At 58.1% G+C, this 14522-nt stretch overlaps 1 protein-coding gene across 1 annotated transcript in view; it reads right to left on the bottom strand.

Moving 5' to 3' along the window:
• Window positions 1-2137: 2137 nt before the first annotated feature.
• Window positions 2138-14522, bottom strand: part of LOC136005919 (hydrocephalus-inducing protein homolog) — a gene marked incomplete at its 5' end in the record, with an annotated part of 52743 nt that continues 40358 nt past the window's right edge. The window contains 13 exons of the mRNA XM_065663810.1: window positions 2138-2143; window positions 5580-5774; window positions 5892-5972; window positions 6417-6575; window positions 7266-7490; window positions 7739-7889; window positions 8189-8352; window positions 9722-9919; window positions 10714-10906; window positions 11265-11479; window positions 12882-13046; window positions 13784-13933; window positions 14329-14520. Of these exons, the coding sequence (XP_065519882.1) occupies window positions 2138-2143; window positions 5580-5774; window positions 5892-5972; window positions 6417-6575; window positions 7266-7490; window positions 7739-7889; window positions 8189-8352; window positions 9722-9919; window positions 10714-10906; window positions 11265-11479; window positions 12882-13046; window positions 13784-13933; window positions 14329-14520 (2094 nt within the window). The remainder of the gene's footprint in view (window positions 2144-5579; window positions 5775-5891; window positions 5973-6416; window positions 6576-7265; window positions 7491-7738; window positions 7890-8188; window positions 8353-9721; window positions 9920-10713; window positions 10907-11264; window positions 11480-12881; window positions 13047-13783; window positions 13934-14328; window positions 14521-14522) is intronic.

Below are 14522 nucleotides of genomic sequence, written 5' to 3'. Positions count from 1 at the left end.
GAGCCAAAACAGCCTTTTGCTCTGGGGGCAGTCCCACGAGCCACACAGACGCACCAGGCGCTACTGGCACTTCTCACCCTCTCTGCAAGGAGCCTGATGATGTTTCTAACTAAGTCAGCACAGAGTTCAAGACTCTGATTAAGAACTATAGCTTCTCAAGGCTACTTTGCCTGGCTCACGTTACAAAGATTATCTGGCAAAAACGGCTCCTTCCAGGCATGAAATCACCCCACTGCCCAAGAGCATTTCTCCATGCAGAAGGACGCCCTAATTTTCACTTGTTAACACCCAAACTCCAGGCTCCCTCCAGGCACTCCAGGCTGCCACAGCAGGAAAAAAGCAGGAAACCATCGAAGGCACATGAGCAATTAGCTCAGAGCTACGTAAAATCCAGGATGATATTCCCTCCTGCTTCCCTGTGCTCCACATCACCTCTGCTGTGTGCACTTGCTGGACACAGCAAGACAGCATCTAGGCAAAGATGGCCATTCCCTGCCCCTCGACTGCTCCCCACACCCTGCAAGCAAGGCAATCACTTCATTCCTTTACTGCCAAGGCAGCGACAGCACTGCACGTGTTTGTGGTGCCGGGCCCTCCACGGCTTCAGGAAACAAGGCTACCGTTTCCTTTTGTCCTTGCAAGAAACTCCAGAGCTCTGCACTGCCCTACGGACAGGAGGACCTGCTGCAGCAAGAGCTGGGATTTAGAGCTGGAAATAACTCCTTTTCAAGGGAGAAACCTAATGGGGATGATCCAGCATTAAGCTGGATTTCAGTGGTTTCTAACCGGGTCTTAAGAATAACTGCCTTATTCGTTCCAATTCTCCGAGCTGTGATTTCACTTCACTTGAAACGAACCCTGTCGTCGCCCCCACAACGCTTATTTCCAGAGGGCTTCCAACCTCCACAGCCCAGCCAGCCCAGCAGCTTCCCCCCGCGCCCTGGAGCAAGGCTCTTCCACAGCCCCAGAGCCTGCAGGGACCAGCCTCCCAGAGGAGCAGGAAAGGAGCACAACGGAGCAATCGGGCACATCTCCCTGCAGGGGCAGGACAAACCAGCCACCAGGACACAGCACCCCTCCAGCCCACCACCCCACGGCTCCCTGCTCCCCACCTCAGACAGCCAAGGCTCCCTTTGCTGCAGGACCTACAGCCTAGCTCCAAGTCTCTACCCTCACTGCAAGTTGCACGGCAATTTCAGAGCCCGTTCAAGCCCTTCTACCTGCCCAGCCCTGCTCTTAGCCCAGGGATGTTTAAATCCTGCCGGCTATCACACAACTGCCCCATCCCTGCTGCCAGCGGAGCTGCCTCCTCCCTGCCCAGGGCCAGACGCTACCTGAGCACGGGTGATTCACGCTTCTCCTGGAGGATTCCTCCGTGCGGGGCCCAGCCTTGGCTCCTGAATGCCCTCGCGCTGCTCGGCAGCTGTGGGCAGCTGCAGGGACAGGAGCCGCCCAGGGACGCCTCGGTGTGGCTCTTGCCCACCAGCACAGCAGCTAACTGCTGCTGGGCTGCCAACAGCCAGGGGAACCTGGGCAGCAAAGGACAGGGCTGGCACCTGGGCTGCCCAGCCCCTCTCCTCAACGCTCTGGCTTTGCCAGCTAGGGCAGGGTTTCACCAGCGCCTCGAGGAAGCAGAGCTCAGAGCCTGACAGTAGCTCAAGCCTGCTCCTGCCTCAGCGGCTCAGCAACTCCTGCTCTCACTGGGCCACGGCTGCTGCTCGCATTTAACAGCAGCAGCTCCCCTGTACGTCACAATAGGCGAGGGCCACACGTGGCTTCCACGGCCACCGCAGGGCCTTGCTAAAGCTACAGCCTTGCGGATCCCTGCAGCCCCCCGACGCCTTCAATGTCTCCCCCGCAGTGAAGCCCTGCACCAGGGCTAAAGTGCACCTTACAGCAGCATTTGGTCACGCTCCGTGAGCGACACATAAATTGCTGGAGACACCGCAGATGAGCCAAGAATTTCCCTGTTTCAGCAGGAAAGAAAAAAGCTTCCGCACTGACTACAAAGCAACCATTTAATTCCTACTTTGCTGGCCCACGAGGAGCCCCGCCACACCAGGGCCATGGCCAGCCTGCCTTTGGGGTGACCCCTGTTGCTGTCCCTGGTGAGCACCCGTCGATGACTTTGTACCCATTAAGCCTGCGCACACAGGCACACGCACCACACAAGGCCACCCAACTGCCCGGGGCATCTCAGCTGCCAGGAGCTTCACACGTTTGCAGCACAGCGTTTGCCAGAAACAAAAGCTTCCCATGAGACTCGGGGCCACAGGCAAAGCAAATCCTCACACCTGCCTGGCGGGGAACGTGGAGCCCTCACTTTGAAACCAACACTCATCATCTGGGCCTTTACAACACAGGCAGGGAGGATATGAGCCCCGAGTGCTAACTGGCTCTCCAGGCAGCCAGCCTCTGGAAACACTCCAAAACATGTCCCGCACCATGTCCAGCCACGAATCCAGCTGGAAACTGGAGAGCTCAGGCAAAGACACCTCAGGCGTGACACCCCTGTGTGCTGAAGGCACCAAGGCAGAAGCTCTCTAACTAAAGGAAACCTCTTACAAAAGCTCTACCACAGCTGACATCATTAATAGGAGCCCACTAGTAGAGCTTCCTGCTATTTCCTTCATAACCTTCAACTGCCAGCCAACGCTGAGACAGCCCAAGCTCCCTTCCAGGGTCATAGAATCATAGAATCATATAATAGTTAGGGCTGGAAAGGGCCTCAAGATCATCTAGTTCCAACCCCCCTGCTATGGCCAGGGACACCTCACGCTAAACCATCCCACGCAAGGCTTCATCCAACCTGGCCTCGCACACCGCCAGGGATGGAGCACTCACAACCTCCCTGGGCAACCCATTCCACACCACCCTAACAGGAAAGAATTTCCTCCTTAGATCCAATCTAAACTTCCCCTGTTTAAGTTTTAACCCCTTACCCCTTGTGCTGTCACTACAGTCCCTGATGAAGAGTCCCTCCCCAGCATCCCTATAGGCCCCCTTCAGGTACTGGAAGGCTGCTATTACGTCCCCACGCAGCCTTCTCTTCTCCACGCTGAACAGCCCCAACTTGCTCAGCCTATCTTCATACGGGAGGCGCTCCAGTCCCCTGATCATCCTCGTGGCCCTCCTCTGGACTTGTTCCAGCAGTTCCATGTCCTTTTTATGTCGAGGACACCAGAACTGCACACAATACTCCAGGTGAGGTCTCACAAGAGCAGAGTAGAGGGGCAGGGTCACCTCTTTCGACCTGCTGGTCTCGCTCCTTTTGATGCAGCCCAGAATACGGTTGGCTTTCTGGGCTGCGAGCGCACACTGCCGGCTCATGTTCATTTCCTCATCGACCAGCACCCCCAGGTCCTTCTCTGCAGGGCCGCTCTGAATCTCTTCTTTGCCCAACCTGTAGCTGTGCCTGGGATTGCTCCAACCCAGGTGTAGGACCTTGCACTTGTCATGGTTGAACATCATAAGGTTGGCATCAGCCCACCTTACAAGCGTGTCAAGGTCCCTCTGGATGGCATCCCTTCCCTCCAGCATATCAACCGGACCACACAGCTTGGTGTCACTGGCAAACTTGCTGAGGGCGCACTCAAGCCCACTGTCCATGTCAGCGACAAAGATGTTGAGTAAGACCGGTCCCAACACCGATCCCTGAGGGACACCACTCGTTACCGGTCTCCAGCCGGACATCGAGCCATTGAGCACAACTCTTTGCGTGCGGCCGTCCAGCCAGTTCTTTATCCACCGAGTGGTCCATCCACCAAATTGATATCTCTCCAATTCAGAGAGAAGGATGTCGTGTGGGACAGTGTCAAACGCTTTGCACAAGTCCAGGTAGATGACATCAACTGCTTTACCCTTGTCCATCAATTCTGTAGCCCCATCATAGAAGGCCACCACATTGGTCAGGCAGGATTTCCCCTTAGTGAAGCCATGCTGGCTGTCACCAAGCACCTTGTTGTTTTTCATGTGCCTTAGCATGCTGTCCAGGAGAATGTGCTCCAAGATTTTACCAGGCACAGAGGTAAGACTCTGTAATTCCCCGCGTCTTCCATTTTCCCCTTCTTGAAAATGGGGGTTATATTTCCCGTTTTCCAGTCGTCGGGAACTTCACCTGGCTGCCATTATTTTTCAAATATGATGGCCAGTAGCTTAGCAACGTCATTCGCCAGCTCCTTCAGGACCCGCGGATGGATTCCATCAGGTTCCATGGACTTGTGCACGTTCAGGTTCTTAAGACGGTCTTGAACCAGATCCTCTCCTATAGTGGGCCTAAGGTCTTCATTCTCAAATTTTTACCTTTAAGTGGAACCGACTGAAGTCTTAACCGCGCTTTCCCAAAGAATCTTAGAGAATAACAGAATCGTAGAACGCTTTGGATTGGAAAGGACCTTAAGATCCTCTAGTTCCAACACCCTGTCACAGGGAGGGACACCTCACACAAGAACATGGTGCCCAAGCCCCGTCCAACCTGGCCTTGAACACTGCCAGGGATGGAGCATTCACCACTGCTTTGGGCAACCTGTGCCAGTGCCCCACCACCCGCACAGTGAAGAATTTCTTCCTTCTAGCTAACCTGAACTTCCTCTGTTTCACTTTAAGCCCATCACCCCTTGTCCTCTTGATACAGTCCCTGATCAAGAGTCCCTCCCCAGCATGCTGGTAGGCCCCCTTCAGATACTGGAAGGCTGCTATGAGGTCTCCACCCCGCCTTCCCTTCTCCACGCTGAACAGCCCCAGCTTTCTCAGCCTGTCTTTGTACAGGAGCTGCTCCATCCCCCTTAGCATCCTCGTGGCCCTCCTCTGGATTTGCTCCAACAGCTCTAGGTCCTTCTGTTGAGGACACCAGAACTGTACACTGTGCTCCCAGTGGGGGTCTCATGAGAGCAGAGGAGCAGGATCACCTCCCTTGACCTGCTGGTCATGCTCTTGGTGATACAGCCCAGGACACAGGGGGTTTCCGGGCTCAAGCGCACGCTGAAGCGCCTCATGTTCCAACCACCAGGTCCTTCTCCTCACGCTGCTCTGAATCACTTCTCTGCGCAGCCTGCAGCTGTGCCTGGGATTGCCCTGACCCAGGGCCAGGAGCCTGCACTCGGCTTTGCTGAACTTCATGAGGCTGGCCACCTCTCCAGCATGTGCAGGTCCCTCTGGATGCCATCCCTTCCCTCCAGCACGCCGGCTGCACCACACAGCTTGGTGTTGTCTGCAAGCTTGCTGAGGGCGCTCGATCCCACTGTCTGTGTCAGCGACAAAGATGTTGAACAGGGTCTGCCCCAACACCGACCCCTGACGGACACCATTCGTCACTGGTCTCCGTTTACACATTGAGCCATTGACCGCGACTCTCTGTGTGCAGTCATCCAGCCAATTCCTTGTCCAGCGGCTGTGCATCCAGCGAATTCATGCCTCTCCCGTTTAGAGACAAGGACGTCGTGTGGGAGGATGCTAAATGAAATTTATTGGCTCCAGAGAGCACGAACGTGGCGGGAAGGGCCAGGGGCAGCTGGTCACTTGCGGGTGGAGGGCAGGCCCCGGAGGTGGTAGATCCAGGAGCCGCCAGGGCAAGAGACCACCAGCCTGCTGGTGACAGGAGCGGGGCCGCCCGTGAAGGAGACGGTGATGGTGGTGCTGCTCTTGGCGCGCAGCATCTCGGGGGCCCTGACGCTGAAGGCCGGGTGCTTTACGGCATACTGGAACGCCGTGGCCCTCGGGAAGACGTTCCTGAAGGAGATGGAGGTGGTGCCGCCGGCTGGGATGAGGAAGGGGCCCTGGGGTTCAGGGGGCAGCGCAAGGCCGATGAGTGGGATGCAGTACTGCCCGCCCAGTGCAGAGCTGAGCTGCAGCGTGGCCTTGGCTTTGCCCAGGTGGCAGGGCTCAAAGGTCACTTCCACATTCAGCTCCGAGCCCCCAGCGCTGGCGGGTGCCGCACTGATGGATTTTGCAGTCTGGAAGTCGGCACAGTCGGTCTGCGCAGGGGAGACAAGAGACCATGGGGGGTTGGTCACAACAGCAGAGCCAGCGCCTCAGGAAGAACACGATGGTCCCCTGGCCCTGGCCCGTCCCACCCAGACCATAGCCCTGGTGAGTGCCTGCGGTGAATGGGCACGAGAAGTGTGCAAACGTGCCCAGCAGGAACAACCCTGCACCCAAGCCCCAAGACTGCCAGACCTGGGCTGCAAGCGGGAAGCAAGCCCAGGCACCACGGGGCCTGCAAAAGCAGCTCCAACCAGGGCAGCAGACACGGGCCCGCAAGGGAGGACAAGCCCACACTAGTGGGAAGGCCCCTGGGCTCACATGGCCACCCTGGCTCTGCCAGGCCACGCCAGAGGCACTCGGACCCCCTGGTGGAGAGGGCTGGTGCTGGCCAGAGGAGCTGCCTCCCAGCCAGAGCCCCGGCAGCCCGGGCTCACCTGTAGGAGGTACTCGGTCTCCTGCTGGGCAAAATTCCGTATTTTGGTGGTGATGGTCTGACGGGAGCCCAGCGTGGTGCGGAAATACACGGGGTTCTCTGGCCTGCTCGAGGTGGCTTTCAGCTGCAGGTTGTAAGACAGAGAGCCCAAGTCGCTGCTCTGGAGCACCAGGTGCCCCGTGCTCTCACCCGTTTTCAGGGGCTGATACTCCAAGACAAGATCCGCCTGGGAGGAAGGAAGGAAAAAGCCACGGCGTTAGGCACAGGCAGGGAACACGTGTGCCTGAGAAGGGGGCAGCTGGTCCCTGCTCTGCTCAGGCAGCGCTTGAAGGCTGGGCTGCCTTCCCCGCTCTGACTCCCTCTCTCTCGGGCACAGCCTTGCTCCTTCTGGGGGACGGTTCACTCAGGGACAGATCCCAACAGCTCAGAGCCCTCCAGCATGATGCCAGAAGCTGCCCACCCTAAAAAGCCCCTGTGCTCCCCCAGGGCACACACCACCTCCTGTCAATGCAGGCTGCAGACAACCTGGCCGCGGGATCAGGCTTGTCCTGCAGCCACTCGCACCTGGAAGAAACACATTAAATGAGGGGCACATGGCACAAGGACCTGCCACGTGACGCCCAGTGGCGGCGTGTTACAGGGGCCAGCAGGGCAGACTCCACCAGCGCAGGATGATTCCCACTGGGGATATTCTCGCACACTGCTCCCTCTCTACGTCATCGGCAGGGAGCTGCCACCACGGAAAGAGGCCCCACATGGCTCCTTTCAGGCATCACCCTCCAAGAGCCCCCCCTCCGGCCACGAGTAGGGAGAGCAGAGTGAGCCGGAGGAGCTTTGCTCCTACCTTTGACTGTGCAGGAACAGTAAAGTGCTGTGGAACGCTGACGTCCGGCACTTTGCAGTTGATGGCAAACGTCACCGGGACAGGCAGAGGGTTGTCCACCTTGACAGTGGAGGACACTCTCTGCCGAACGGCGGTGCTCATTTCAACAGTGCCGATGGGTCCCGAAGCCATCACCTTGAAAGTCACCATGTGGAACAAGTACTCTCCGGTTGTCTCGTTGAGGAAGGTCACCTGAATCAGACAGAAAGGGAAGTGCTGCTCATTCCACACAGGAAAACAGACCCGGAAGAGCCCACCGAGCTCAGCGCCCTGCTTCCAGGAATGGCTATGAGCACCCAGCGAGGAGGAGTGCAAGACCAGAGAAAGCACCTGTGGTATTTCATAGGACCCGTGCACGTGGAGGTATGAAAACGGGCGTGTAGCTTCTCAGTGAGCCAACAGCTCCTTGAAGGGCCCTGCAGACCAGTGTCCTCACTCACCTTTGCCCTGTAGACTCCTTCTTTGTAGGAGAAGAAGGTGAGCTGGTAGTCCTTCTTCGCAGAGCTCGGCACGTCGATGTATGAACACCCCTGCAGCACGGAACTGCTTTCCAGGTTCTCTGGTTTGAGCATGTCAATAACCACCAGGAACCTGCGGGTGAGAAGGACGCAGTGAAGGTCAACAGGAAGGACTCCCATAGGATACCCATCGTGCGGGGGTACAATACAGTCCCTCTCATCCTCAGTGCCTCGGGCACAGGGCGCCAGCTCTCACCCCCCTTGGAGGAAAGCCCTCCAGGATGGCTCTGCACAGGCAGAACGTGGGTATGGCCAGACACAGCCAAGGAGAGGGAAAAGCTTTCAGGAGGGAGCTTCCAGGCACTGGAAGCTTCCTTCCTTGTGCTGCTGCAGGGATTGCTCATGAGGCCAGACTCCCTGGGCTGGACTCACCTCTGTGGTCTCTGCAGCCAGTTGGACACAGGGATGAGCTCCGTGTGGGAATTCCTGCACGGAACCTGCCGGGAAATGGCCCCTGAGCACCTGGGGGCTTCAGCAGTTCCTTCCAGCTGGTAGCGTAAGCCTGTCCCGTCCGGCAGGGGGAAGAAGATGGAGCCCTACAGACAATGAATAGGACAAGTCGGCTCTGGAGCACCCCTGGACAGTCCCACGCCTGAGGCTCTCACTGAGGCAGCTTTCAGCACGTCCAGCTGGCAGAGCTGTGACTGCAGCCCTGTCCCGCGCAGGAGACAGACGCCAGCGTCGCACCTGCTCTGAGCTGCTTGTGAGCGGGTGCGTGGCCCACAGGACACGGCACAGCTACAGGACACAGAGGCATCATCTCTGGGCAAAGCAAGGAAACACGGGCCCTGCAGCAGAGCTGCTCTGCACATCCCAACACTCCCTTACTGGCCCCACTCACCTGGGCATGTCCCTGCCAGCCTGTGCTCACGCAGGGACAGCCGTGGGCAGGGGGTGGCCGTCCCTGATGAGCTCCATTGCCTCAGTCCTGCTGGCCTTAGCCCCAACAGCGCTGACCAGAGAGCAGCCTGTAAGCTGGCACAACAGGGGCCCCCAGACATGGGCCATGGAAAGCTCATATCCATGCTCATTCTGGGTGCCCGTGCATCCCAGACACCTGCCTCTGCCTCCACAGCAGCTGAAAGCTGCAAGACTCCTCACGCAGGCTGTACGTTAAAGAGATGCTGAGCACGTGCGACCCTAAGGGCACAGATCTGCTGAGCACCCTGGAGACTTGAGGCCAGAAATCTCTGACCTGGCCCACTGTAAGGCCAGCTGGAGCGGGACAAGGAGCGGGACAAGGACCCGGCAGCTCCAGCACCACAGAGCCCTTCTGAACTGACCCCTTGGATTTAGGAGCTTGTTGCTGGCCTGGCACAGAAAACATTGCAGAGGGGCCAGTCACCCCCATGTGCCCAGCCTGAGACCTGCAGGAAGGGCTCCTCCCAAAGCTCCTGCATGACCCTCAAGAGATCTCTCTCGTTTCCCACCTGCCTGCTCACGGCCAGGACGGCACTGACAAACTGCAGGGCAGCTTTGCCCTTCTTGCTCCCTGCAAGCTGCAGAAGGACACCAGCCAGGTGCTGCTGGCAGAAGTGGTTGTGCCCGGGGCTTGGAGAGCCTGTGCAGCCCGTGCGCTGAGCATGGGGGTCTCTGAGCCCCCTGGGCTGCCACAAGCAGCGACCCAGAGCTACGCAGAACAAACTTCATTTCTTGGCCTGCAGAAAGCCCGGCTTTTTACGTTAGCTGCTCCAACACGTTTGGTGCTCAGTCCCGACTTCCCATCTGCCCTTTGCCCGTGCCTGGCCCCCAGCCACCACAAAACCCAGCTTCCAACAGAGAGCACAGGACACCTTCAGCTTGGACAGGACCTCCAAAGGTCATCTCGGCCAACCTCCTGCCCAAAGGAGAGTGACCTACGAGGGTCATGCCACGAGGGTCAGCACGCTGGCACAGCTCACCTACCTGATGCTTCTTGTTCCCACAGCTCATGGTTAGGGGTCTGTAGGTGACCTGGTAGGCCTTTTCTTTTTGCCTGGCCTCCAGATGGATAAATTCAGGCCCTTTCCAGTATTTCCCCTCAACAATGGGCTGCAGGGTCCAGGCCTCGCTGCTCGGGTTCGACAGGAGGATGGTCTGGCTCTGCTTCTCACGCACATTGCAGCTGAAAGTCAGGGTCTGCAACAGAGGAGCACAGAGGCTGCTGGGTCGTACCCACAATCCTTGCCACTCTTCTCACGCTGGCTCTACACCAGGACCTGGAGCACGGGGAGCAGCTTTTCCTTGTCACATGCAAAAATTACACTTTGGCCACAGCTTTTGGAGTAAATCAAGCTGGTTGTTCTTGAAGAAGGGAGCAGAACAAGCCTTTCGCATGCTGGGTGAAAGGAAACTTCAGGGGAGTCCTGAAAGGAAACTGCTGTGCAAGGACAGATCTGCAGCCACACAGCCCTTTCCTTCATGGGCAGGATGAAGAGGAGCTCCATGCTCTCTTTGGGAGCAAGAGCCAACTGCTCCCAAGCTACCCCCTCCCAGGGGCTGGATGCAGATGCCTTGCCCCTTCCTACTGCTGAATGCCCTCCCCTGGCCCGGCACGGGGGAGAAGTGTGGCTGCGGGTGCAGTGCTGGGATACAGCGGGGTGGCTCTGTGGGGAGGGTCTCAGGAGAGCCCGGCAGGGTGCTCCCACGGCACGGGTGCTACAGTGCAGAGCCAGGACAACCGAGCTGCTCACTGGAGGAGCAACACCTCGAACAGGGGAGAAAGGCAATGACAGGGCTCAGGAACTCTGGCAGTCCTGCCCAGCACTTTCTCTCTGGGATACCCCGGCACAAGCCAGTCTGCACTCGCAAGTGTCCTTCAGTTCCTGCCCTGGCAGAGATGTGGCGCAAATGCTGGGGTCCAGGGGCCCATCCTGTCCCTGCTGCGTTACCTCTCTGGTGCCAGGGGCCTCCACGCAGGATCCTGATAGCGTAAGGCGGAGCGCCTCGCTGCCCGGGATGAAGCACCGCAGCCCCTCGTACTGGACAGCCTGGCTCAGCTTCGAGGGGCGGAAGGTCACAACGAAGGGGACATCCACCCCTGGCCTGATGTAACCCTTCGTGGGGCTGATAGAAAAGTCCGGCTGGAAGCTCTCCACGTCCCACAAAAACCTTGCCAAGGAAAGCACAAGGACAGGAAAGAAGGATTAGCCACGGGGAGCTGTCAAGGCAGGGTAAGTCTCAGCGTGAGGCTCTCCGTCTCTGGTGGGCTTTCCCACCACATCTCAGGCCTGATGCTGAGCCACCTGGCAATAAGGCTTCAGGCTGGGCAGGACCCACTGCACCCATCTCTAAATGAGCTTTTGCTCGTACCCCCTTGCTAACTGCCAGGGCCTGACTGCACGGCCATGGCTGCACGACTCTCCAGCGGGATGGAGAAGCAGAGAGGAGCTATCTGGGCACACTACGGCTCCTCACAACCCTCATCCAAGCAATCAGCCCTCAGAGAGGCGGGGGGGTCCTGCTTTACCTGACTCCTGCGTCGCCCGCGTTCCGCATGACGACGCGCCGGCACGTGTAGCTCTGCCGTACCACGGCTCCAAAGCTGAGCTGGTCCTGGTCCAAGCTCACGAGGCTGCCCTGGCAGGAGCCGCGCACCGCAAAGAGGGAGCGCACCAGCCCGCGGCACTCCAGCAGCACTTCCCCGCTGAACGGCTGCATGCGGCGCTTCGGGGAGAAGGTCACCTCCACTTTGCAGGTGTCTCCTCTGGCCTTCAGCTTTAGCTCCTTGCTGGGCTTCAAGCACAGAACCTACCCGAAGAGATGAGTGGAGACTATTTCATCTGGCAAGCCAGCTGCGGAGCCTCCCTCACCAGACTCAGGGAAGAGGCTTCCAATTCCTCTTCTGTCCGCACCAACACTGACCCAGTCCCACTCATTCCCTCGTAGGCATTCCTAGGTAATACCAAAGGTGTTTTCTGCCATGTGTCCACCTGGTCACGGTGAGGTCACCTCTGCCTTCTAAAGCTTTCATGGAAGTTCCAACAGAGCTGTAACCCTCCCTCTTTCAAGATTCACCTCCCTCGCCTTTCCAGATCTAAAATATGTGGCTGCATCCTGACCTATGCGTCTAAAACAGGTTAGAGGAATTGTGCCGCCTTCTCACTTGTGGCTCTCGGGGAGTCCTGGCACCCAGCTCAGCTGAAGCATTCACACTGCAAGCATCTGCTGGCAGAGCAGTGCCAGCAGGGAGGACGGGGCAGGCACAGGCAGCCAGGGCAGCCCACAGCTGTCATTAGCTACTACCTCCCACCCACAGCAGCTCATCGCTCCCTGCAGGCACGCTAAAGTGCTCTGCAGAGAAGGAATGGCACTTACCCCAGCTTCCTGCAACTCTGGCACGGTGGATGTGACTCTGAGCTTAAAGGCGAGAGGGCCTGCACTCTTGTTGGCTATGGTGACGATCTTCTTCACCGTCTGCCCAATGCAGATGTTTCCTAGCTTCACCACCTTTCCTGGTGGATGCACAACGTCAACCTGAGGCAGGAGGGATTGATATCAAGCCAAAGGAAAGAAGGAGAAGAGGTTTTCTGCCACTCTCGTGGCAGAAACACAAACCATGCTAGGCTGGGGAAGAGATGAGGAAATGAGAAAACCATGCTGGTTGCCACCTGCACTTTTAGCATTTAGATTTCATCTCACCTTCATTTCTATGCCTCTTCCTTGGGCCTCAACAGTCAGCTTCTCAGCCGGGGCACACGGAGGCAGCAACAAGCTGTTGTGGCTGTTGTCGTCTTTAGGTGTCCGTAGGAGCTGCGCACAGAGGGAAGAGAAACCACAGACAGCATGAGTTTCTGGACCTTCACCACGTGAACAGACTCCCCAGACGAGCCATCCCCTCCCATATTCTTTCCCCCCAGTGGCAGGGATTATCCAAGTCCCTCCACAGCCTGCCAGCAGAGCCGGCTAACCCTGGAATGCCACCGGGCTTTGCCCTGCGCGCTGCCCCCGTCTCCCTGGCACAAGCCTGGGAATGCTGGAGCGCTGGGAATCTCCAGGAGCGTGCACAGACCTTCCCCCTCACCTGCTCCTCAGCAAGGTGCTGCTGGTCAAACTCCAGTGAGTAAACCCCACAGGGGTTCTTCACCACCACTGTCCCCTCTTCCCCATGGCTCTGTGGCAGCAGCGGTCCCAGCTCGAGCTCTGCGGGGCTCAACTCCAGCCGTGGCTCCAGACCACATCCCAAGACCGGCACCCGCAGGCGTTGGCTGCTCTGGCAAATCTGGATCTGCAGCTCGCCCCGGTAGCACTTCTGCAAAGAAGCAGCACAGAAAGCTCCTCCGTGAAGCCCCAGGTGACAGCGCCTCCAAGGCAACAATCGCCCCAGGGTCAGGGGTCTTCTCAGCACCTCTAAGCTGAACCCAAACCAGGCAGTTACTTAGAGCAGGGGCTACAGCATCTGCATGGCTCTGAGTAACTGCGGTGAGTCCTGCTCGGGAGTGTAACTGGTCAGTTGGCTACCAGATGGATCTAAAACAGCCTATCAGAGGTTTTCACCTAGTCGTGGGGGAGCGCAACGCACGTGAGAAAAGTCTGCTTTCTCAGACACAGTCCTGGCGCTGCAGCACCGGGCAAACATCAGCTGTGTGAAAGAGGCAGCTGAGCTCTCACTGGACAGAAATAAGGATCGTCTTCTCTGCTCAGTGCTTGGCTCTGGTCAAGGCCAGACACGAGACGCTGAAATCTCCATGAGCAACTGAAAGATCCCTGCGACTGTCCCCAGCCATGGAAGCACTTGGGTCCATCCTGTCACACGCTGCCAGTTTCCAAGTCACGGTGGCCACATGCAAACTGCCTTTGGGAATGCTCCACCATTTAAGCTGACTCCCAGACTGCGTGGGACCGTGCAGGGGAAACTGAGGAACGGTGGGCACAGGGCTGGCAGAAAGCTCCACGCGGAGGCAGAGCTCATTCCCCGCTCCCTGTGCTGGCCTCCCCTTACCACACTGCCCTGACAGTCCTCCTGGGGGTGACACCCACCAAACTCACCTCTTCCGTGGGTGAAAAACGGACTTGGACATGGCACTGCTGTCCTGGAGCGAGGGTTCCAGCTGAGGGCAGCACCTCAAAGCCACAGGGCGCGGGCCTCATCTCCTCCCGCAGCTTGTCACGCTCGCTCGCTGGCAGATGTTTGTCCACCTGCACACAGAAACCAGTCGCGTGAGGTCTCCTTGGTCTGCGAGGACAGACCCTCGGTTCCTGCAGTGCTCCGAGATGCTGGCACGGTGCAGGGAGCACCTTCATCCCACCCAGACGTGGCCACCCCTGCCTAGAACTGGAGGGCAAACATGTTGGCAGGGCAGGCAGATGGGGAGGCAGTGTCCTCGGAGGGGGAGGAATGGGTGAAGATGGCAGAGAAGTGAAGCATCAGCTAGTGAGCAGGCCCAGGTGAACCAGCCTTGCTCTGTACCCTCAAAAGCTTCCTCAAGCGAGCTGCAGCCCAAGTGCTCAGGCAGCCAGAGGGGCGGGAAAGCCAAGAGAGGCAAAGAAAACCCAACCGAGAAGTTGTGTGTTACACGTTGTCTGTGCTTTACCTCCTTAACAGCCTCATTCATGCTCATGGACCATTTACAGGGGACCTGGGACGTGTTGTGGAGCTGGATGGTTTCTTCCTGCCACTGCCCACACTGGACAGAGGAGAACTCCAGCCTGTCCCTCGAGAGGCAGAGGGACGGCTCAGCCACAATGGCACGCAGGCGGACCTGGAACGTGGGGCCTCCTCTGACCT

The sequence above is a fragment of the Lathamus discolor genome, chromosome Z (genome assembly GCF_037157495.1).
Source record: "Lathamus discolor isolate bLatDis1 chromosome Z, bLatDis1.hap1, whole genome shotgun sequence".
NCBI classification, from domain to species: Eukaryota; Metazoa; Chordata; class Aves; order Psittaciformes; family Psittacidae; genus Lathamus; species Lathamus discolor.
Note: the sequence above shows the minus strand (reverse complement) of the source record. Positions and strands in the feature narration are given on the sequence as shown.